Source organism: Podarcis erhardii (genome assembly GCF_964252035.2).
Source record: "Podarcis erhardii genome assembly, chromosome: 1".
Taxonomy (NCBI): domain Eukaryota; kingdom Metazoa; phylum Chordata; class Lepidosauria; order Squamata; family Lacertidae; genus Podarcis; species Podarcis erhardii.
This window is the reverse complement of record NC_138497.1, coordinates 17,602,336-17,624,136: the sequence shown is the minus strand read 5'-3', so window position 1 is coordinate 17,624,136 and position 21,801 is coordinate 17,602,336. Positions and strand designations below refer to the sequence as shown.

The 21,801-nt window shown below is 45.1% G+C and overlaps 2 protein-coding genes across 2 annotated transcripts in view; one reads left to right on the top strand and one right to left on the bottom strand.

Annotated features, from left to right (window-relative positions):
• Positions 1–1,806: 1,806 nt before the first annotated feature.
• On the bottom strand, positions 1,807–21,759 carry SLC25A29 (solute carrier family 25 member 29). Its single transcript, XM_081865428.1, has 4 exons — positions 21,414–21,759; positions 17,812–17,855; positions 14,037–14,120; positions 1,807–7,212 (listed from the first exon to the last, which is right to left on the bottom strand). The coding sequence occupies exons 1-4, from the start codon at positions 21,448–21,450 to the stop codon at positions 6,454–6,456; spliced, it is 924 nt and encodes a 307-aa protein (XP_081721554.1). The 5' UTR covers positions 21,451–21,759; the 3' UTR covers positions 1,807–6,453.
• The window catches only part of SLC25A47 (solute carrier family 25 member 47), a 40,099-nt gene continuing 38,876 nt past the window's right edge, over positions 20,579–21,801 (top strand). The window contains exon 1 of the mRNA XM_081865615.1: positions 20,579–21,100. Coding sequence (XP_081721741.1) covers positions 20,779–21,100 — 322 coding nt within the window. The 5' untranslated portion in view covers positions 20,579–20,778. The remainder of the gene's footprint in view (positions 21,101–21,801) is intronic.

The following is a 21,801-nucleotide window of genomic DNA, read 5'->3' as shown; positions in this document are numbered from 1 at the left end:
GACTAAACAACAACAACTATTAGTGTTATCAAAGAACCTGAATATTTGTCAGCAAACTAAACAGTCCTGCTATTGCTACTAGCACATGCATAGGCAAACTCGGCCCCCCAGATGTTTTGGGACTACAACTCCCATCATCCTTGGCTAACAGGACCAGTGGTCAGGGATGATGGGAGTTGTAGTCCCGAAACATCTGGAGGGCCGAGTTTGCCTATGCCTGTACTAGCATCTCACTTTTGGTATATATGACTGAACCTGACAGTCAGTGAGCTGGATGAGTTGTAGCAGCAAGTAGGCATTTTACTTGTGCTGTAGGAACAGGAATGGAATCTGCTAATCACAGTTGCTGGGTCCCTATTACCACCATTCATTGAGGACAATTCTAAGCTGCTCAGTTGGTGCCATTTTAGACATTGGAGGCAGGTCCCTATCATAACTGCTGTTCCCTTTGTAAGGTGGAACGGTCAAGCCCTCTTCCAGCATTGAGGGCAGGGTGGTTGGGATGAGTGTACTGGTTCCATCCCAAAGTTACCATTCTGGTTGCCTTCTACCTTCTGAAGGAGGGAGCCCCAACAAGTACAGAAAGCTCTCTACAGATTTCCTTTGGAACCCTGGAAAATCAAGGATGCAAAAGACAGGAAGCCTCCATGATCACAGGATGCTCCCTACAGACGATCACTTTTTGTGTGGGAATAAGACGCGGGTGGTGCTGTAGGTTGAACTACAGAGCCTAGGACTTGCCGATCAGAAGGTCGGTGGTTTGAATCCTGTGACGGGGTGAGCTCCCATTGCTTTGTCCCTGCTCCTGCCAACCTAGCAGTTCGAAAGCATGTCAAAATGCAAGTCGATAAATAGGTACCACTCCGGCAGGAAGGTAAACGGCGTTTCCGTGCGCTGCTCTGGTTCACCAGAAGCGGCTTAGTCATGCTGGCCACATGACCCGGAAGCTGTACACCGGCTCCCTCGGCCAATAAAGCGAGATGAGCGCCGCAACCCCAGACTGGACCTAATGGTCAGGGGTCCCTTTACCTTTAAGAGCACATTTATCCCCCATGACTCCTTGCATGGTTACTGAAATTGTGGGCAGGACATTATCCCTGAAAGCTAGCATTGTAAATCAGTTCTACGTTACTGAAACAGCAGCTGCATTTGCCACAGTGACCAGAAAATTGCAAGTATGCTTTATGATTAATTTTGATATCTGAGTTGAATTTTATATATGGTAAGTTCTGTGGCTATGGATCTCGAATGGTTTTAAAATACGATGCTAATGCACATTTTGTAAATGTGATGTAAACGGGTGTGGGGTTTGCAAAGGACTTTGCTTATTGCAACACAGTATTTCTTCATCACTCCATTCACCTGGGTCGTAAACTTGCATGAATGGATGGAGAGTTTGAGGCATGGAAGGGACACACAACTCTCCTTCCATTTCTGGAATTGCAAAAAATAAGAGCCAAGGGAACAAAACTACAGCAGCTTCCAACAGGTAACCTCCTGCCTTTGAAAATAATAGCACTTCCCTATGAGAAAAGCACCACAATCGCTTCTTTCAAGTACTTACTGTTTCAACCAACTCCCAATTCTGATTTGCTTTGCGCAGGTTCCGAAGACCTTTTATCAACAAGAAATGTCTTGCGACCTGTGGCTGGTTTGCAAAAATTGGGAGCTCTGCAAGAGCCATCAACAGATCTGTTGCCTGCATTGCACTGAGGTTGTCCCATAAAACATACAATCATTAGGTGATTGTCCTGCATTATCACGTGGGAGTGAAATATAGATGCACCTTTTGATGAAACTACAATATTATTTTAAAAAAAGATTTATTCATTCATTCTGCCTTTATGTACAACAGTTACAGAATACTGTACAAAAAAAAGAGATAGTTGTCATTGCTTTGAATTGTTGTGCATAAACAGCTCGGATAGGTTTCACATTCAATTTGAGTGTCCTTGCCAAACAGGCAGTGAAACATTCGGAATACCTCCAAGGTATAGAAGCGATGAACCAGTTTTACAGGTTTCTCCAGCGTAACATTGGTTTTAAAATGCTGTTATCTAGGTAGGTATTTCATTAAAAGACCAGCCAGCCCTATTGCACCTCTGTCCCCAATAAAAAGGGTAAAATACCCACCATGGCCATCAGCTTGTGGGAGGTTCTTTATTATCAGTTGTGTTGTTTTATATCCCTTGCTTAAAGGTGGCTCCCACCACCACCACCCCCTGCCCAAAATCCCCTTCTCTAAATCTAAACCTTTTAGCACTTTATAGAGCATTGGCCTTCAGCAAATACATTGAGACCCTCAGCTGGGTTAGGCCTTGCTCTAAAGCCATTCACAGTAGTAGCAGCAACACTGCCGTTTTCTTCTGGGCTTGCACGTTCTTGAGAGAAGAGCAGCAGAAAAATAACAAGGAGAAGAGCGAGCATATAAAGGAGGAAAGACATAAAAAGAAAAGGAATAGGTCTCACACTGAAGGTATTGCAAGGACAGTGTTTCTCAAAGTTGGGTCTCCGGTTGTTTTTGGACCACAATTCCCATCATTCCTGACCACTGGTCCTTGTGGATGGGAGTTGTAGTCCAAAAGCAGCTGGGGACCCCAGGGTTAAGAGAACCATGGCTGAGTGGCAGAGCATCTGGTTGGTCAATTCCCAACATCGCCAGGCAGGGCTGGGAAGGAGACTCTTGTCTGAAACCGTGGAGAGCTGATACCAGTACTGAACTAGATGGAGCAATCGTCCAACTCGACATAATACAGCTTCCCAATCGTGCTTTGGATATGAAGGGTTTTGAGGAAGACCCGCTTTCAATAAACCATGGTTAACACAAGTGACTCTTGACTAAAAAGTGTTTGCCAACAGGTTCTCTGCGTTGCCCTGTACGAAATAGAGACGTGAATATAACTCCTACTCCCCCAGTTTTTCTAATTGGGTCAGATCTAGGAGTTATTTGCCTTGTGGAGCTTGGAATTCCTCTGGCTTTTGACCTTAGGAATTTCATGCTACCTTGCACATTGTTCTGCTCACATGGGAAGCGTTGAAAGTAAGGTTCACAAAAGGGGTCAAACCATTGCAAGAGGTGTTGAAATTTTGGGAGGTTGGATAGTTACAATGGAATGGTCTTGGGGGTGGGGTGCACATTTTAATTTTTATTTATTACTATTTTGTTGAAAATAATAAAATAATAAATCAACTTAATAATAATAATAAAAGGTTCACAGAGAACACAACTTGGAAAGAGGAAGTATCCTGTAATTATTCCAAGCGAGTATTCCTGGCTTTCTTTTCCTAGCTTCAAATGTGTGGAAATTAGTCAAGGGCTATGCTTCCATTTCAATTTTACCTCTGTCCGTAGGATGTTTCTACACCAGATTAAGAACACCTTTGAGGACTAGGAGGAAGGCTTGGGGACATGCCATGGGTTATGCAGGGCTTGTCTAAAACCACCTCCACAGGTGGCAACATTATGCCCCTAACAGAGCAATAGGACCTGTAACGTTCATATCTGGCCTCAATGAAGTATGGTAAAATTCTCCTTCACTTGGCAGGGTAAAAGAAGACAGGTTTACAGCTCTTGGTAGGCTCTTAATACTGGTGACTGGCCAACAGCAATGGCTCCAAAGCACGACTCCATGCATACCTCTTCAAAAGTATTTGAAGTTCAATGAGACTCATAGCCAGCTAAGAGGAGATCAGACTGCAGCCTAAGCCTCTTGTCTCTAAAGAAAATTAAATCTCACTCTCACTGACCATCCAGCTAACTTGCACAGATTCTAACGAACGTTTGAGGTCAACAGAGCTAGAACAACATACATGCCAGTGTTGAACCGTATGACAAATGTCCTGTTTGTTCCTGCACGACAGAACTTCTCCTCCACAACCATTCCACAGGGTGGGGGAAACCCCAGAACAAACTTGGGAGCCCTGCGAGGGGAGAAGTTCTATGGCCCAAGCAGAAGCTGTGGTGCAAACGGGACAACGTTGTTGGGCATAGCCCTGCGGAATAGGCCAAAAAGTTGCCAGAGGCTCTCTTGATAAGCTTGCCTTCCAAATTGCACTGTAACGAGAGAGAGATGAGGATCTACAAAGGTGCTATATTGTCAATATGCACCTGCATCTTTCACACATGCACTGGGAAGCTGCAGCCTTATAGATGTTGCTCATGTAAAAGTCCCATGGCCCTTGCTCACGCTGGCTGAGGTTAATGAAGCCCTGCTTTGCTCCCTCTCATTATAGTTAGGTATCATTCAATGCTGTGCTGACACACATCCCAGTCTCAGGAATGACAACTTTCAGCTCTGCAGCTCACTTTCCTCACAACAATCAGCGCTGTTAAGCTTTCTGGATAGGGATGCTTTGCATTATGCAGCAACTAGCAAGGTAGGTAAGCTTTATCAGAAGTGCATAGGACTTTCCTGCGTTCCTGAATGATTTTTAGTGCAACCTGCAGTACATTAGGAAAAGGCAAATTGCATCCTTCGTTGCTTGTCTAAGTGCATATACATGCACACACTCACAGAGGAGTCAGGCGCTTCCTGTCAAAAGTACAGCAAAACGGGGGAAGTGGGAGAACCCAGCAAAGAAACTTCACAACCAAGAGAAAAAAGAAGGATGTTGATATGCTGTACTGAAAGGTTCACAGTATGTGGGATTTCCAATGACTAATGCATCAGCCTTGATAGCAAGAACAGTAAATGCTCAAGCATGTACCATTTACGGAATTTCTCATGGCAAGAAGAGTCAGGGACAGGGACCTGCAGGCCTTCAAATAGAGGTTTTCAAGCTTTTTGATTCCACTGCTCCCTTGACCAACTACATTTTTTTTCTGGGGCACCCCTGTGGGACTCAGGAGCCCAGTTACGCCACCCCCTTGGCTGCAGAGCTGGCAGCCTCTCGTTCCTTTTCAAACAGCCTCCCTTGCGGAGTGTTCCCTCAGCCTCCTCTCCTCTCCCCTTGGAAGCCCTCTGGGCAGCCACTGCTGCCACCCCTAGTCTCTGAGCTTCCCCCCACTGCCCCAAAGAGTGCCCCACTGCCTCCTCAGACTGCCCCACAGGGGGCTAGGAAGCACCCCTTGGCCTGCCCCAGAGGCACCATCCGCTTGGGGAGCTTACAGCCAGGGCTGCAGCAACGAACATCTGTGCAAGCCTTTGGGAGCCAGAGACATGAGAGGGCAAGGGAGGAGGAATAGAAGGAAAGAGAGTCAGAGGCCAGTGTTGCCCGTGGCACCCCTGACTTTCATTCAAGGCACCCCAGGGTGCCACGGCACACTGGTTGAAAACCACTGGTGTAGGGACACAGGTTCCCTGATTCCCAGTCACTGAGTATTGCTGGTGGGATTCTGCCTAACAAAGGGGTGATTAGGCAATGGCTTTAGCGCCACCTGAAGCCAGGTTTTCCAGCACATCTGGATTCCTCTCTCTTTTCGTGCTGTGAGGGCAGGGGATTAAAACTGCTTGGGTGAACATTAGGGTTGCCATAGGTCCGGAATTTCCCGGACATAGCTGGAATCAGAAGCAGTGTCCGGGTCGAAATCAGCTAAAATGTTCAGGAAAATTTGGACGTATGGCAACCCATGCCAGCAGTGTCAAGGTTTTTTTTGCAGATTTTCCTTAAAAATAGCTCCAAAAAGTCAACAGCTTTGGGCAAAACTAAAAAAAAAGCTGGACTTTCAGCTTTTGAAATATGGCAACATGTCCTGATCTTGACGAGGTTTCCTAATGCACTTAGCAATTCCTCTCTACATCTTCCCTCTCAAAACAGGAAGGTCAGAAATGGAGCCAGTGCACTGAGACATTCAGAGAGGGAGTTTTGTGTGCTTGCCCTTGCCCCCCTCCCTCCGTTTTATCCCACATACTTTCAGGCAAATGTCTGAATAAGGCTCACATCCCTATTCAAGCACAAACATGTAAGGCAAAAAAACCCCATCCTGCTAGAATGTGCGCCAGTTGCCTTGCCATCCCAACATGCATGGCGCCATTGTCTGCAAGGGGAACCCACCAACATTCAAATGTGCAAGCATAATGTGCTGCACAGAATCAGGACCCCAGTGCTGCTCCCTGCCCCTTCTCCACCATTTATGCATGGAGAATGCTTGCATAAGGGCTTATATCAATATTGAATGGGAATAGGGTAGGCTGGGGGTCTTTTATGAGGTTTGTAGCAGCAGCTAGGCCATGTGCCAAATAATGAACTGCTGGAAGGTAGGATGAGGTCTATTATTATTATTTTAAGACAATGTTTATATATATATATATATATATAAAGCAAGTCCTCTTATTACCTGGATTTCTAGAACAGATCTGCTGCTTTCATAAAGGAGGTGAAATCCTAAGTCACAATAAAAGGATGCTTTATACAGACAGAAATTTACAGTTTCTACATCCAGATTTTTTTTTAAAAAAAAGAAAAAAGAAAGGAAAAAATAAAATAAAAAGAAGATTGCTTCCGTTTGGGAATCTAAAAGCTTGAAGGCTGCTGGATCGCCGGGCCAGCCTCACATCCACTTAGATCGCCTCGGATCTGGTTCTCTTCCGACCTCATGTACATGAGGAAGACAGTGACTGTGGCAAAAGTAGCAGCATTCACGGGGAAAGCTCGAAGCAGCGTGGAAGTGAGGCCTCTTGTGAACACCCTCAAGCCTTCGGCGTGGTAGCTTTTCCTGACGCAGTCCAGAATGCCGTGGTAACGCACAATCCCGCCGACCCCATCTGCTTGGAGGCGAGACTTGATCACGTCTACGGGGTACGTGGAGAGCCAGGAGACAATCCCAGACATGCCTCCTGCCAAGAGCAGTTTGGGGATGATGTAACTGTCCTCCGCCTCGCATCCTAAGTACCTGGTGAGGCAGTCGTATGTCAGGAAGTAGAAGCCAAAGCTGGGCGTCTCCCTCATGAACGTGGAGACCATCCCCCGGTTGATGCCTTTCAGCCCTTCCTTCCGGTAGATCTTGACCAAACAGTCCAGGGAGTTTTTGTAGTTCTTGGACTTCAGCTTATATTCGCCCGTCCCTTGCAGCTGCATCCGCGTCTTAGCCAGCTCCATGGGGCAGCAGATGACGCACTGGATGGCGCCGGCCGCGGAACCGGCAAGGAACTGGTTCATTGGAGTGTCCTTTCCGAGAGCACGGAGTGTGTTCCCTTGAACGCCGAACACGAGGGCGTTGATGAAGGTAAGTCCCATCATAGGTGACCCAATGCCTTTGTAAAGTCCAAGGGTCTAGGAGAGAGAAAACAGAAGGGAGAAATTGGCATTTGGTGAAGCATCTTCACAATTCAAAATGTTGCTGCTGACCTTTAAAGCTCGCAATGGCCTCGGCCCAGTATACCTGAAGGTATACCCATCGTTCTGCCCGGACACTGAGATCCAGCTCCAAGGGCCTTCTGGCGGTTCCCTCTCTGCAAGATGTGAGGTTACAGGGAACCAGGCAGAGGGCCCTCTCGGTCTTGGCGCCCGCCCTGTGGAATGTCCTCCCAGCAGATGTCAAGGAAATAAACAACTATCTGACTTTTAGAAGACATCTGAAGGCAGCCCTGTTCAGGGAAGTTTTTAATGTTTGATATTTTATCACTTTATTGTTGTTGTTGGTATTCTGTTAGGAGCTGCTCAGGGTGGCTGGGGGAACCCAGCCAGATGGGCAGGGTAGGTGGGTGGGTGGGTAGGTAGGTATAAATAAATAAATAAATAAATAAATAGGAAAGACTTGGCTAATATTAGCCAAGTCATTTTTATTCAGTTCTTTTTAACAACATCAGATTTCATACCGAATTCCAAAGTCAACTTCCTACCTTTCCAGGTTGCATTATACGTATTTATTCCACAATACTTTCATTACTGTTATATTTTATTTTGCATCCACTGCTGAAAATTTAATCCTGCCTGTGATTCCATTTAATGCATGAAATCTTCACAGCCTTCAAAATGTTTCACCTGAAGGTTCCTGCAACCTTCTCTTCCGGTTAAGCAATAGGTTAGGCTAGCATCACCCCACGTGAGACCATTCATCTATCTAGTTCAGTGTTGCAAAAAGGCAAAGGTAAAGGACCTCTGGACGGTTAACTTCAGTCAAAGGCGACTATGGGGTTGCGGCGTTCATCAGGCTGAGGGAGCCAGCGTTCGTCCACAGATAGCTTTCCGGGTCTTGTGGCCAGCATGCCTAACCCCTTCTGATGCAACAGGAAACTGTGATGGAAACCAGAGCGCACGGAAACGCCGTTTATCTTCCTGCCGGAGTGGTACCTATTTATCTACTTGCACTGGCGTGCTTTCGAACTGCTAGGTTGGCAGGAGCTGGGACAGAGCAATGGGAGCTCACCCCGTCATGGGAATCCGCATCTGCCAACCTTCTGATCGGCAAGCCCAAGAGGCTCAGTGGTTTGACGACAGCACCACCTGCATCTACACTGTTTGGCAGAGGTATCAGACAGCAGCATTTCCCAGCCCTACCTGGAGACTGAACCTGGGAACTTCTGCATGCAGGGCAGAGGCTCTGTCGCTGGGCTATGACCCTGCTTCAGCGAACCAGTAAGAATTCAGAAATCTCAATCCTTTTGTCAACACACCTTCCCTCAAGTTATTTCTCCCTGTGTCATGACAATGTTGTTTGAGTGGGTATGGATAGCAGCTGCAACAAGAAAGCTTTAAGTTGAGTTGGAAATAGACATTTATTATTATCTGCCTCCTTTACTTCCTTAGGGCATGCACACCCTTCAGTAGCTCAGTCAGCTAGAGCATGGTGCTCTTAATGCCATGGTTGCAGGTTTGATCCCCATATGGAACAGCTGAATATTCCCACATTGCAAGGGATCGGATTAGATGATCCTCAAGATCCCTTCCAACTCTACAATTCTATGATCCCAACTTTAAAGACATAGACAGTAAACCCTTCTGGACAAGGGATGGAGACAGGCAAAATTGCCACAAACTTCTCTGAACCCACAATAACTCATAGGGTGGGGGTCAAAATGTCCCATTGGGCTCATAGAAGGGCTTTTAAGCCAGCAAAGCCGTCTGCTAATGAAAAAGAGGATGCAATTTTTCAAAGAATCCCCATCTGCCTTCAGCCCTCAGCCACCACAAACCAGCTTGAGAGTTGGGGGCCCTCACAGTGTTTGAGCATCTGCTTTGCATGCAGAAGGCCTCAGGTTCAGTCCTCAGCATCCTCTGGCAGAGCTGAAAGGCCCCTCTCCCAAACCCTGGAGAGCTACTGCCAATCGGTGTAGACTATTCTAAACTAGATGGACCAATGGTCTAACTCGTTATAAAGGTTACAGATAGGTAGCCGTGTTGGTCTGTCATAGTCAAAACAAAACAAATTCCTTCCAGTAGCACCTTAAAGACCAACTAAGTCAGTTCTTGGTATGAGCTTTCGTGTATCTGAAGAAGTGTGCATGCACACGAAAGCTCATACCAAGAACTGACTTAGTTGGTCTTTAAGGTGCTACTGGAAGGAATTTGTTTTGTTTTCGTTATAAAGGTGCTTTCTATGTTCCCAAGACCGTGCCCAGCCTGTGTTTAGTTATCTTTCCCCTTAATGTGAGGAGAAATCCCAGCCTTCAAAGGAACAGCACACTTGAATGCTATCTTGAAACAACCCCCCACATCCTAAGGATGCTCACATCTTAAAAGGAGCTGCAACGTTTGGTGGGGTTTGTTTTATGGAAACCAAACTTCATGACCCCATTTCATATGGCACGGGGGCAAATATGTTGTGCTTAGACTCCATTAGAAACATTAGACATTAACATTAGAAAGCTCCTTCTGTCCCACTGAATTAGGTTCACTTTTCCTAAGTACTCCTTCGGAAATAGCTGCATTTAAAATCAGCACCTGGTAACTATATCTCATAGAGTTTTTCTGGGCTACAGTGGTACCTCGGGTTAAGAACTTAATTCGTTCTGGAGGTCCATTCTTAACCTGAAACTGTTCTTAACCTGAAGCACCACTTTAGCTAATGGGGCTTCCCACTGCCGCCACCGCACGATTTCTGTTCTCATCCTGAAGCAAAGTTCTTAACCTGAGGTACTATTTCTGGGTTAGTGGAGTCTGTAACCTGAAGTGTCTGTAAGCCGAGGTACCACTGTATTTGTCTTCCATCTATCATAAAGTTCTCAGAAACCGTACAGAATCGTACAACTGTGGCAACTGGTTGAGTACTTGTAAACGTATATTGGTGTGTGTACAGCTACGGAGGAGGCAGAAAGTTGATGACAGCAGCGAGGGCATTCCCGCCCTGTGGAATGCCCTCTCAGCAGATGTCAAGGAAATAAGTAACTATTTTACTTTTAAAAGACAACTGAAATAGGCCCTGTTTAGGGAAGTTTTTAATGTTTGATGCAGTATTGTTTTTAATATTTGGTTGGAAGCTGCCCAGAGTGGCTGGGGAAACCCAGCCAGATGAGCGGGGTATAAATAATAAAGTATTATTATTATATGTCAAGTCATGACTAAGGAAGCGTCACATGGCTGCCCATGTGGCTCTTTGACCAACCAGGGAGCAGTCGCATGATTAATGGCTAGCTGCAGATGGGGAAGCCCCTCTTCCGATCACGCTTCTATGAGCATTTGGAAGAAAAGTCCAGCATTGCGGCATGAGGAGTATTTATTGTGGCCAATTGGGGATCTTCCCTTACTGACCTGTAGAGCTATTTCGACACGTCCTTTAGGGAAGTTACTTAACTTTGGTTTCACTTCCCATTCAGTTATCAGCTGCTAGTTGCATCTGGGCAGGAGTGAAGCAAGATTAAGTTGTGCCTTTGCACATCACGAGCCCCTTCGTAGGGAAAACTGGCACACCAGGAACATGACTAAGCTAAACCTCTCTCTAATCTGCAGGGAGCCAAATTCCAAGGCAACTGTTACAGGTGTTGTGAGGAACTTCCCCTGCTTTAAAACAGGGGTAGAGGGGCATCTCTCAACCCAAGGGCCACAAAGCCCTGCTGGGCTACATTCTAGGGCCACATGCCAATCGTGGGGGTGGGGGAAGAGGCAAAAGCGGGTGGAGGGCTGGTGAGGGGGTGTGGCCTGGGGAGAGTGCTGATGGCCACAGAAAGAGATCTGGAGGGCCATATATGGTACCTGGGTCTAAGATCTCTGCTTTTAAGAAAATCACCCACCTATAAGCAGCATTGTGGTCCTGATAAAAAATTGCCCACAATCCTCACCACTAGTTTGCAGTGCCAATGTTGATTAGGGCCCCTAATCAGATGCTATTTGTAGTTTAATTTCTTTAGTTTGGTGTTGCATTTATCCTTTTTTTTCCTAATTTGTCCCTTTGTTTCTGAGAGTTACTTTTGTGGTTTTTTTTCTCATGGGGGTCTGCTCAAACATATGCAGGTCTTCTCTGTTCCCCATTCCAAAGTGGAAGAGTCTAAGACTCATTCTCGGGGGAAAGGGCTCTAATAATTTGCTCCAGTGAGAGTAGAAAATATGCCAGTTATGGTGTGTGTGAGATGGCTAAAAACCAGTTAATGTGCCTGTACTTTACTTTTATAAGCCGAAACACTGAGCTAACTAGTTTCCACTGGAATCCATTTAGGCGAACTTCATTTTAACCGCAGTGATCAAACAACTGTCCGCCTTTCTACAAGATCCTTTTTATACAGCTATAAGAACAATAAAATCACAGTAGAGAAACAAAAGAATGAAAGAGATGGCACAATAAACAACTACTAGTTAAAAAACACAAAAAAGATTTTTTTTAAAAAAAAAACAGCAGACTTTAAAACAAACGGCATTAGCAACAGGGGCAATTAAATCCTAATGGAATGTTAAAATTCTCACGAGATGCACTGAAATAAAATAGTCATATTTGTTCAATCAGTGACCCCACCCTAGGAGGCTGTTCCACTACTGAGAAGGACCTCCACAAGGACACTCTTGATGGTGAGGGAACCTGAAAGAGTGGCTTGGATCTCGAATGGAGTTCTTGAGCCAAGTCATGTGGGGGAGGTGACCCTTGAGATATTCTTTGATAGTTTAGAACTTTAAAGAACAAAGAACAGCACCTTGAATGGAGCCTGGAAGCCATCTAGTGACCAGCGCCCTAGAAGAAGATCAGCTAACAAGAGCTGATGGAGCAACTTGGGTCATAACCCCTGACAACTACAGTCTATCCGAAATTTCTGAATCGTCTTCAAGGATAGCACATTGCAATAATCTAACCTGGAGGTGAAGAGATCAGGAAAGACCTCAGGCTGATCGGATTCCTCCAAGAAAAAGAGTCTATTTGGCATAGCAGATGAAGTTGGCCGAAGGAGTCTATTTGGCATAGCAGATGAAGTTAGCCTTCAGCTGTCATCTAGGCGTCCAGGTGAAAGGGGAACCCAGGGTCAGATCTCTAATTAAAATTTGTAGTGTGAGAGCTGTAACTGGCTAGTTAATGCAAGATGTCAACCACAGATCATGTGGGAGGATCCAGTTGCAGCTCCTCTGCACAACCGCATTGCAAACTCCTCCCATAGGAACAATAAGAAGAGCCTGCTGGATCAGGCCAATGGCCCATCTAGTCCAGCATCCTGTTCTCACAGTGTCCAACCAGATGCCAGTGCTTCAGGCAGGACCCGAGCACAAGGGCACTCTCCCGCACCTGTGGTTTCCAGAAACTGGTATACTGGCCTAGGAATCCAATTCTGAAGTGACATGAAAGGTGACAGGAAAAGAGCCTTGGAAAACAAAACTCCAAGGTGGCTTTCACCTCTGGAAGCTAAGGCCCGAAAAAGACCCAATATGGAGGCCAAATGGCCAAAATATTGGGAAATATTAGAAAAAGATGGAGACAATTGGAAATTGCAGAGTTTGGAGAAAATGAAGGACAAAGTGCGAGACTGGTTACATTATGCTCAGATTAAAGAAGTTTTTAAAAATGACAAAAAGTTAGGGTTCCAGGTGGAGAAATCGAAGTTAGAAACAGAATTGTTAGAACCAAAGACTAAGGTACTATCTAGAATGTATAACTTGCTGTTAAAATGGAACACACAAGACGAAATGGTTAAATCGGCTATGATAAAGTGGGCACAGGACATTGGGCATAACATTATGTTCGAGGACTGGGAAAGGTTATGGACCACTGGGCTGAACTTCACTGCATGTAATGCTCTGAAGGAAAATGTAATGAAAATGATATATAGATGGTACATGACCCCAGTTAAACTTGCCAAAATATACCATTCGTCTGATAATAAATGTTGGAAATGTAAAGAAAATGAAGGAACATTCTTTCACCTCTGGTGGACATGCCCTAAGGTGAAGGCTTTCTGGGAAATGATATATAATGAGCTGAAAAAGGTATTTAAGTATACCTTCACTAAGAAACCAGAGGCCTTCCTTTTGGGTATTGACGGCCAGAAGGTGCTAAAGAAGGACTGGACATTTTTTATGTATGCAACAACGGCAGCAAGGATACTCATCGCAAAAAACTGGAAAACTCAAGATCTACCCACACTGGAAGAGTGGCAGATGCAGCTGATGGACTATATGCAACTAGCCGAGATGACTGGCAGAATCCGAGACCTGGGAGAAGAGAGGATTGAGGAAGACTGGAAGAAATTTAAGATGTATTTACAAAAACATTGTAATTTGGTTGAATGTTAAGAAGGATGCTAGATTATAAAAAATTGGCCACCACTAAATTAGATTTTGAATTTGATGATAAGTGAGATTAAAGAAAACATAAATTTTATGGAGAATTGTTAGATTATACTTGAATGAGTGGATATAAGATCGTAAACAAGTTGATAATTTGCTTGGAAAAACCTTTTAACGATGTAAATGGGAGCGGGAGATGTGAGGGAGTCCAAAGAAGTGATGAAACTACGTTGTGATAGAAGTAAGATTGTTTATTATTGGTGCATTTGTATTTAAAAACTCTAATAAATATTTATATAAAAAAAAAGGAAAAGAGCCTTGCTGCTGCAGCAGCAGCTCCCGTGACACCCATGGTGAAAAGGAGCTCCTAGGCTTTATTCATGAAAGGCTCCTTCTCCCTTGAATACAGTGCAAAACACGAGTGAAGAGCATAATCACTTAACAAGCTACTTACTCACCGTCTCTTGCTTTATGATGGACTGAAAACAGTGCAAGGTCCCCCGGTAAAGTGGCTTCTCCACATTTTGAACTTGAAGGCGTACCTACAAAACGTAGTGAGAATTCGTTGGCATGGCAAACAAAATAAACGAAAATCAGCAGGCAGAAGTATGACAGCACCTTTGACTGGGCACACATAAGGTGCATCAATGTGCACCCAGTCCTGAAACCACAGTGCCATCGAAGGCAATTTAAAAAATGGTCAGTATTTTGGGAGTCACTCAGTTTAGTGCTCAAGTCTGCATGAGATGGGAATGATTAATAGGGGATGGTGCTTGTCCCCCTTACTTCAAGCTATCTAAGGTTTCATTAGCACACATGATTATTCTCAGCTATGAAATAAGGCCAGCGAGGATCTACTCAGTGGTCATGAATGGCCAAGTTTAAAGGATGTTAGTTGAGGTCCATAAACAGCTACTTGTCTGGTTGCCTATGATGAACAAGAATATTCTACAGGTGATCACGAATGGAGTTCATAGTTTTTCCTTTTAGACCGCAGCTATCTAACAGATATGTGAAATATATCCACTTTTTATGAACCCTAAATCTTAAAGAAGCTGCCTGTATTTTAGACAATAGAGTCAGAAAATCCTGCTTTGAGGGACCTACAGTTTTTTTTTAACCAATAATGCTTTTTTTAAGCATTGTGGGGCAGTCTCTCTTTGCGGCCTGTTAAAACATTACCCCGCAGATGCTCTAAGGTTCTTAAATTTTTGCCACAATGCAATTTCCTATACCATTCCCATTACATTATGCCAGTTTCCTTCTTTTAATACTGCTGAAGCTGAACCCTGGCATATAAAAACACTTAAATTTTGAGTTGAAAACACACACTGAGAGTGAACCCCACAGACCAAGCAAGTACCAATACCTAAAAATGCATCAATACAGACATGGTTATAACATTTGTGTGTGGCAGGGGGGAATAAATAAATATATATATATTAAAAATGGGAACCTCAATTTAAGGAGTGGCTGAAATCAGAATTCACAAGTTTTGTTCCACAAAGTACATATATAAAATCTTTTTTAAGCATGTAAAAAAAGCACATAAAATCTTTTTAGTGCACTCTAGGAAAATGAATGCAAAACAAAGTCAGGTTTTCTTTTAAAAGCTCGTATTCAAAATAAACCTTGCATATTGCAAATCCCCGCCCCCTCCACTTCAGAGCACGAGAAACATTTTTAAACTAAAAAGGGAAAAAAAAGAAAGAGGAAGGGAATAAACTACATATGGTTTCCTGGTATTTTTATTATTATTATTTTTGTTGTCTTTATAAAACTTGAACTAATCATAACATGTTGGAAAAAATTAAGACCGAGAGAAACAGAAGGTTCACCTGGTCTATACTTACTAGGTAACTCTCCCGTGATGAGGCTTATCTGTCATCTACAACAAAGTAACACTTTTGCTGTTAATGAAGACAGCCCCTAGCTCAGAAAGTAAAGGCAGTTAAGCAACAAAGCAATTGTACACATTACATCAACAAACTGGGGGGGAGGAGGAGGAGCAGGAAAGGATTTGCCACTCGAAGAAGACCTGGATCAGGTTCAGTTCAGCATCTCTGATGTTTTTTGAATCTCCCCCACCAGGTTCCCACAAAACCCAGACATTGCTTTATCTGTGCAACTAGTGGAAGAAACAAGCTTCAGAGAGGAAATTAAGCTTTGCTTTGGGTCCCTCCCCTAGATGTATTTATGGTCTCAAAATGAAAATTTGCTTTAAAAGATAAATTTAAAAAATAAAATGAAAGCTAAGAAATGTTTAGCCATCCAGGACTCACAAGGAAAGAGTTATAGGGCTTAATGCAGCGACACAAGATTTAGATCTGCATAAACTGCCTTTTTACAAGACCAGGTTATTATTACCTAGCAGATTAAAGTAAGTTAGTCTAATACTGCAATCCCATGCAGACTTTCTTGGGAACAAGTCTCCCGATGGGACTGACTTCCAATAAACATGGACAGAATATGAAACTGGTAACTGACAGCACGATTCTCTCTAATTGTCCACTTGGAAATAAGTCCTGTTAAGTTCACTTACTCCCATGATTAGTGTGTATAGGATTGCAGCCTTAAAATAGAACCACCACCCCTTTGCATTGTTAGTAATGTCATTGTACCTTCAACAACATGATAGCAAGTTAACTGAGGGATTTGTATACTGCCATTGTAATTAACTAATCCCCCATCCCTGAATACATTTGCTTTGCAAGTATGCTCAATGGAATATGCTTCCAAGTAAATGCATTTCCTGGTCCCAAGATGTGGTCCGAGGGCACATGATGCAGGCACCACTCTGAAGCTAAGCAGGTATGAGTCTGGTCAATGCCTGGATGGGAGACTGCCTAGGAATCCCATGGACACCACCTTGAGTTCCATGATGGAAGAAAGGTGGGATAGAAATATACTAAAATGAAAATAAAAATAAAAAATAGGTTTCAGTTCAGGGTGCCAGACTATGCCTTCACCCTCTCAGTTAAAACCAATTCCATTAAGTTAAAAAAAAAAGTGAAGAAGATTAAGAAAACCAGACAGTCAGAGTTTTGGTCCTCATGTTTGGTTCTGCAAACATGTCCATAAAATGAAGGATCATAGTATTATCCCCTATGGGACAAAATGGGATTCAACAGAAATTCAACGGAATCTAATGGAAACGGTTTCTCAAGCAAAGGATACACCATTGCATGAAATGACTGAATTTTACAGCTACAAACCAACAGACTTCACATTTCATCCATAATTGTTGCACCTATTAAGTATGGGATGTTTTAAGGTTATGAATGTTAATCGGCACATTTCCTCAGCCAGAAGATCCTTAAACCCTTGCTCCAACCCACACTCAAGCTGAAATTATTGGATTTACTTGATCCTGTGCATGGGTACTCAGAAGTAAGCCCTACAGCGTTCAATGAGGCTTGCTCTCAAGCAAGCGTGCAAATGACTAAAGCCCATTTTAGACTCATGAAATTCCAACCCATGGGCCAGTCCAAACCTGTTTTGAGATGCTATTTGACTGCTGTACAGGCACAGATTTTAAGTGATATGCCTAATTGGATCTCATTTCCCACCCGCAATCGGCCACTTCTGTTTTGAGTTCAACCAATTAAATGTCAGCTTCCCGGACTGGGGGGGGGGGGAGAGAAAAAGAAGAAGAAAAGTATTCCTTTGTGAGCTCACAATATTTCCCCAAGGGTGGGAGGAAGCATGTTAATTAGCAAGACTGTTTCATCATGTTGCAAACTGTCATCCGGGAAATATAATTAACAAATTTATGTTTTCCCAAAGAGAGTAGGAAAACAAAAAATGTACCAAACAGCAACAATGCACCTTTAAGTGCAGTGCAACCCCCCCACCCGCTTTTTGCATTAGTCCTAAAAATCTGTATCTTCCATAAGCATTTTTGCTAGATCCTGCTAGATTGCCGAGTTAAAAAAAAAAAGGGGGGGTTCTGAAGACCCAATAATCAGAGGACTTAAGTCAAGAGGGACTATCAATTTGGAACTTTTTAATCTGCTGCTAATTTGGCTTCACTGTGGGATGTTTCAATGCTTCAGTATGTCGGAAAATCTAATTCAAGATCTCTATACCAGGATTTGGCCTATGAGGATTTTTATTTAATGGGTCCAAAACATCTGAATTCTAAAAAACAAAAACGCTTTCTACTCATAAGGGCTAGTGCTATCTTCGGCCTAAATGTTTATGATTAAGTAAGCCTGTGGAAAATCAACCCACCTTAACAGTATCGAATGGATGTCCTACCAACACGCCGGCAGCACCTGAAATGAAGAAGGCATTATGAGACAATCTGGCATTCTACCACTATAACCCACCACAGAAGCAACTATTTGCAAAGCACAGAAGACTACAGAAGTCACATGGTTGCTGTTTATAGGACTCAGGTAGGAGGGATGCAGGTGGCGCTGTGGTCTAAACCACTGAGCCTCCTGGGCTCGCTGATCAGAAGGTTGGCGGTTTGAATCAACACGACAAAGTGAGCTCCTGTTGCTCGGTCCCAGCTCCTGCCAACCTAGCAGTTTGAAAGCACGCCAGTGCAAGTAGATAAATAGGTACCGCTGTGGTGGGAAGGTAAACGGTGTTTCCGTGCACTCTGGTTTCTGTCATGGTGTTCCGTTGCACCAGAAGTGCTTTAGTCATGCTGGCCACATGACCCAGAAAGCTGTCTGTGGACAAACGCTGGCTCCCTCGGCCTGAAAGCGAGATGAGCACCACATTCCATAGTTGCCTTTGACTGGACTTAACTGTCCAGGAATCCTTTACCTTTACAGGACTCAGCCCTACCATATTTGTGGCTTCCCTCAAAGAATCCTGGGAAATTTAATTGATTAAGGGTGCTAAAGGTTGTTTGGAGACTCCTATTTCTCCCTAACAGAGCTACAATCCCAGAGTTCCCTGGGAAGCAGGACTGATTGCTAAACCAAAAACCCTGGAGAAGGATCCCAGAACAGATGAGTTCTCAAGACCAGTCCAAAGGTCTGTTTTGTAGGGGTGACAACCACAATCTTGTTAGAAGGCAGTTCTCTAACTGAGGGTGGGGACACCACTGGGAAGGCTCCGTCTTTCGTGGCTGCCAACCTGACACATGTTGTAGGCAGTCAAATGAGCAGAGCCTTCAAGGTGCATCTTAACACATGGGGAGATGGGGCAGGAAACTCCAAGCTCATCTTAAGACTGTATACAATCAACTCATCCTATTCACCCAAAGACCTCTGCTTGTGCACCTCTTCTGACCCCGCCAGGAGAAATTATGGGGAAAGGATATGGGTTGAGAAGAGGAGAGGAAGTTACATTGCAAAAGCAGGTCCTTGCACAAAACAGAAGAACTTCACTGGATGCAATTCCTAGACTCCAGCTCCCATCAGCCCCAGCCAGCATGGAAGATGACCAAGGATAATGGGAATGACAGTCCCACAATATCTGAAGGGAAACACAGGTTAGCCACTGCATCTGAGGCCAAGTGCTAGTGCTCTAGTAAGATTGTGGTAAGCATGCAAAATTGCTGTAGGAAGTGATGCAAGTACTTTTTTAAAAAAAACACAACCCCACATTTTTAAAGCAAGTATTTGAACAAGTATGGCTAGGGGGATTGATGATTTTCAGCCTACATATTTTTAAATATTTTCTGCATAGCATCTTCACAAATAAAGCAGGGTTAAAATGTCAACAGGCTCCTGTTAAGTTCTTCCCTTAAGGATCCAATTGAGTGCCGCTCTGTTAATCTTATTAAAACCGATTTGGCAAGGACTTAAAAATCACACACAAAGTGGCATACTTAAAACTGCAGCAGATGAAGATATTAAGTACAGAGTGTTCTACATAACCCCGAACTGTGCTTGCAGAGCGGGGGAGAGAGAAGAGGGAAGTCAACAACGGAAGGGAGAAGGAAAGCCTCAATAGGCTGAAACCAGCCAGCTACTCGCTGTTGTAACTTTCACTGGAGGAAGACGACATCTCCAGAGTCAGACCTGCATTGCTTCATCAAAATCAAGGCAAGGAGACACACACTTTGTTTCTTCTTTCTCTCTCTTTTGCCCCTCAAAACATAGGATCTTGGGACATGAGCACCTGCCAAATTGTGTTTTTGCCCACAAGCGGCTATGCCATAATAAAGATGGTAGTCTTTAAGGCTTTATTAAGGAATAATCTTTATTATTCTTGCTGCAAGATCCTAATGCAGCTAAAATAAAAAAAGGAGTAAACTCATCCAGCACTATGAGGAAGCTAACTTTGAAATTGTAGGCTATATCCAAGCAAGTCATACTCAGAGTAGCCATATTCATTATCTTGAATGGGTTTATATTGGATACAAACTCGTATGATTATTTTTTTTGGGGGGGGGGAGGACAGATTGGGTAAAGTGGTTGTCACCACTCCAGTGGTGCACACAATAAGGACACCTCAAGCATTTCAAAGGGGCAGAAATAATAAGACTCGAAGCTACAAAAAACAGCGCCATCCTCTATGGGTGTAGCTGCCCCCTAAATAAATAAAATTCTTGACTAAAAGTAGAAGTAACCAGAATATTTGAGGTCACTTGGATGGTGTTGTGCTGCGTTCTAGCAAAGATCCTGGCAGATTTTTCTGAGCATTTGAGGTCAAAAGAAAGGAATTGAAAACAACTGTTGTTGAGGCATTTCATTCGGTGTCTGCCAGACTGAGGGTGATGACAGGTGGGTGTCCTGTCCCCAACATAAATCCTGGCTACGCCCATGCCCCCCCCCCAATATGCTAGCAGAGAGGTGAGCAGCATCCCTTGGCAGAAGTCCATTTGTTTCCTTTTTGCTCTGTCCCCACCCAAGAGGAAGGAGCTTCTTGCTTGTCCTTCCAGCACAAGACACTTCAGGAAATTGGTGCGCAGCCCCACCTTCCTACAAAAGACAGCCCTATAATAAGGGTTAGAGGGGTTAGGGGGAGGGGTCAGCTATGAGCCGCGGGGGCGCGCAGAAATACCTTCGCCCAGTTAAGGGAAAGGACCTTGCGCGAGACCACTCCCTCGGCCTCACAAAGCTCACATCTCACAGGGAAGGTTGATGGTGCGCGCTCAGTGGGAAGGGAGAACTGAACTCTGCGCGTGCTCAGAGAGGCACCCGCTACTTCAACAAGGATCACTTCGACGACAGTAGAGATCCAAGACCCGGCCCAAATCAATCCCTGGCTCGGAGGGGAAAGTTTCGATAGGCGATGCCCAAGGAAACAAGGGAGGCTGGGCGTCTGAGCGCACAACGCCCGCTTCGATTTCGCGCAGTTCCAGCCCTGTTCGAGGAGGTGGCAGGCAGACCCCCTCGGAGAGTTTCTGGCAGGAGGGAAAAGGGAAGCCGATTGCCGAGCGCTGACTCACCGGCTCTGCCTTTATGGGCACCGGTGCAGTGTCGGCGCCGAGAGGGACAATGGCTCCCTCGGGCCTCAGGGACAATGCGGGCAGCGGAGAGAGAGCTGGCGCCGGCGCGCCAAGGCACCGAAGCAAGTTACCAATTTGAGGAGGGAGACAGGGGTGCAAGAAGAGGTAAGGAGGCACCCATCGCGCCAAGGCTTCCCGCGGTGCCTCTTTCTTCCCTTCCAAGCGTGCAGTGTGCCCCCACCCTCTTTCGGAGGCAGGCGGATGGGTAGGCAGCACATCCCCGCTGCAGTGCGCCAAGCAACGCGCGCACACACGAGGCTCTCCAAAGGCGCAGACACGGGCAGCCCAGCTGCTGTCTCTCTCTCTCTCTCTCTCGCCCCCGCCCCGGCTTCCTTACATAACTGGATCGCGCAAAGATAGATAACAATAGAGCAGCTCCGCTTCTCCTGGCAGCGCGGAATCGCCCGCCAGCGCCTACCTCCTACGCAGCCTGCGAGGAAATCCAGCGCCATCATCGCGGTCTCCAAAGCGCGCCTTCAAACCCCTTTCGTGCGCCTCGTCCCGCTCCTCTGGTTTCTAATGCACCTCCCGGCTCCGTGCGTAATTATTACGAATTCCTTTGGGGCAGCTCGAGGAGGGGGGCGGCGGGATCGGCTCCCTCGGATCCAGTGAGTAGGAGGGGGGGGCGATCTGAGATCTAATGTCAGGTAGCGGTTGTTGCTTAATTCGTTTTCCCTTCGTCGCCGCCTCGCTTGTGCGCGCAGCAACCCGCCCGGTGCGCCTTCCGAGCCGGCACGATCCACCCTCGCCCGTTGCCAAATCCGATCTGGTCGCTTCTATTTCTGACGCCAGAGAGAGAGGAGGGG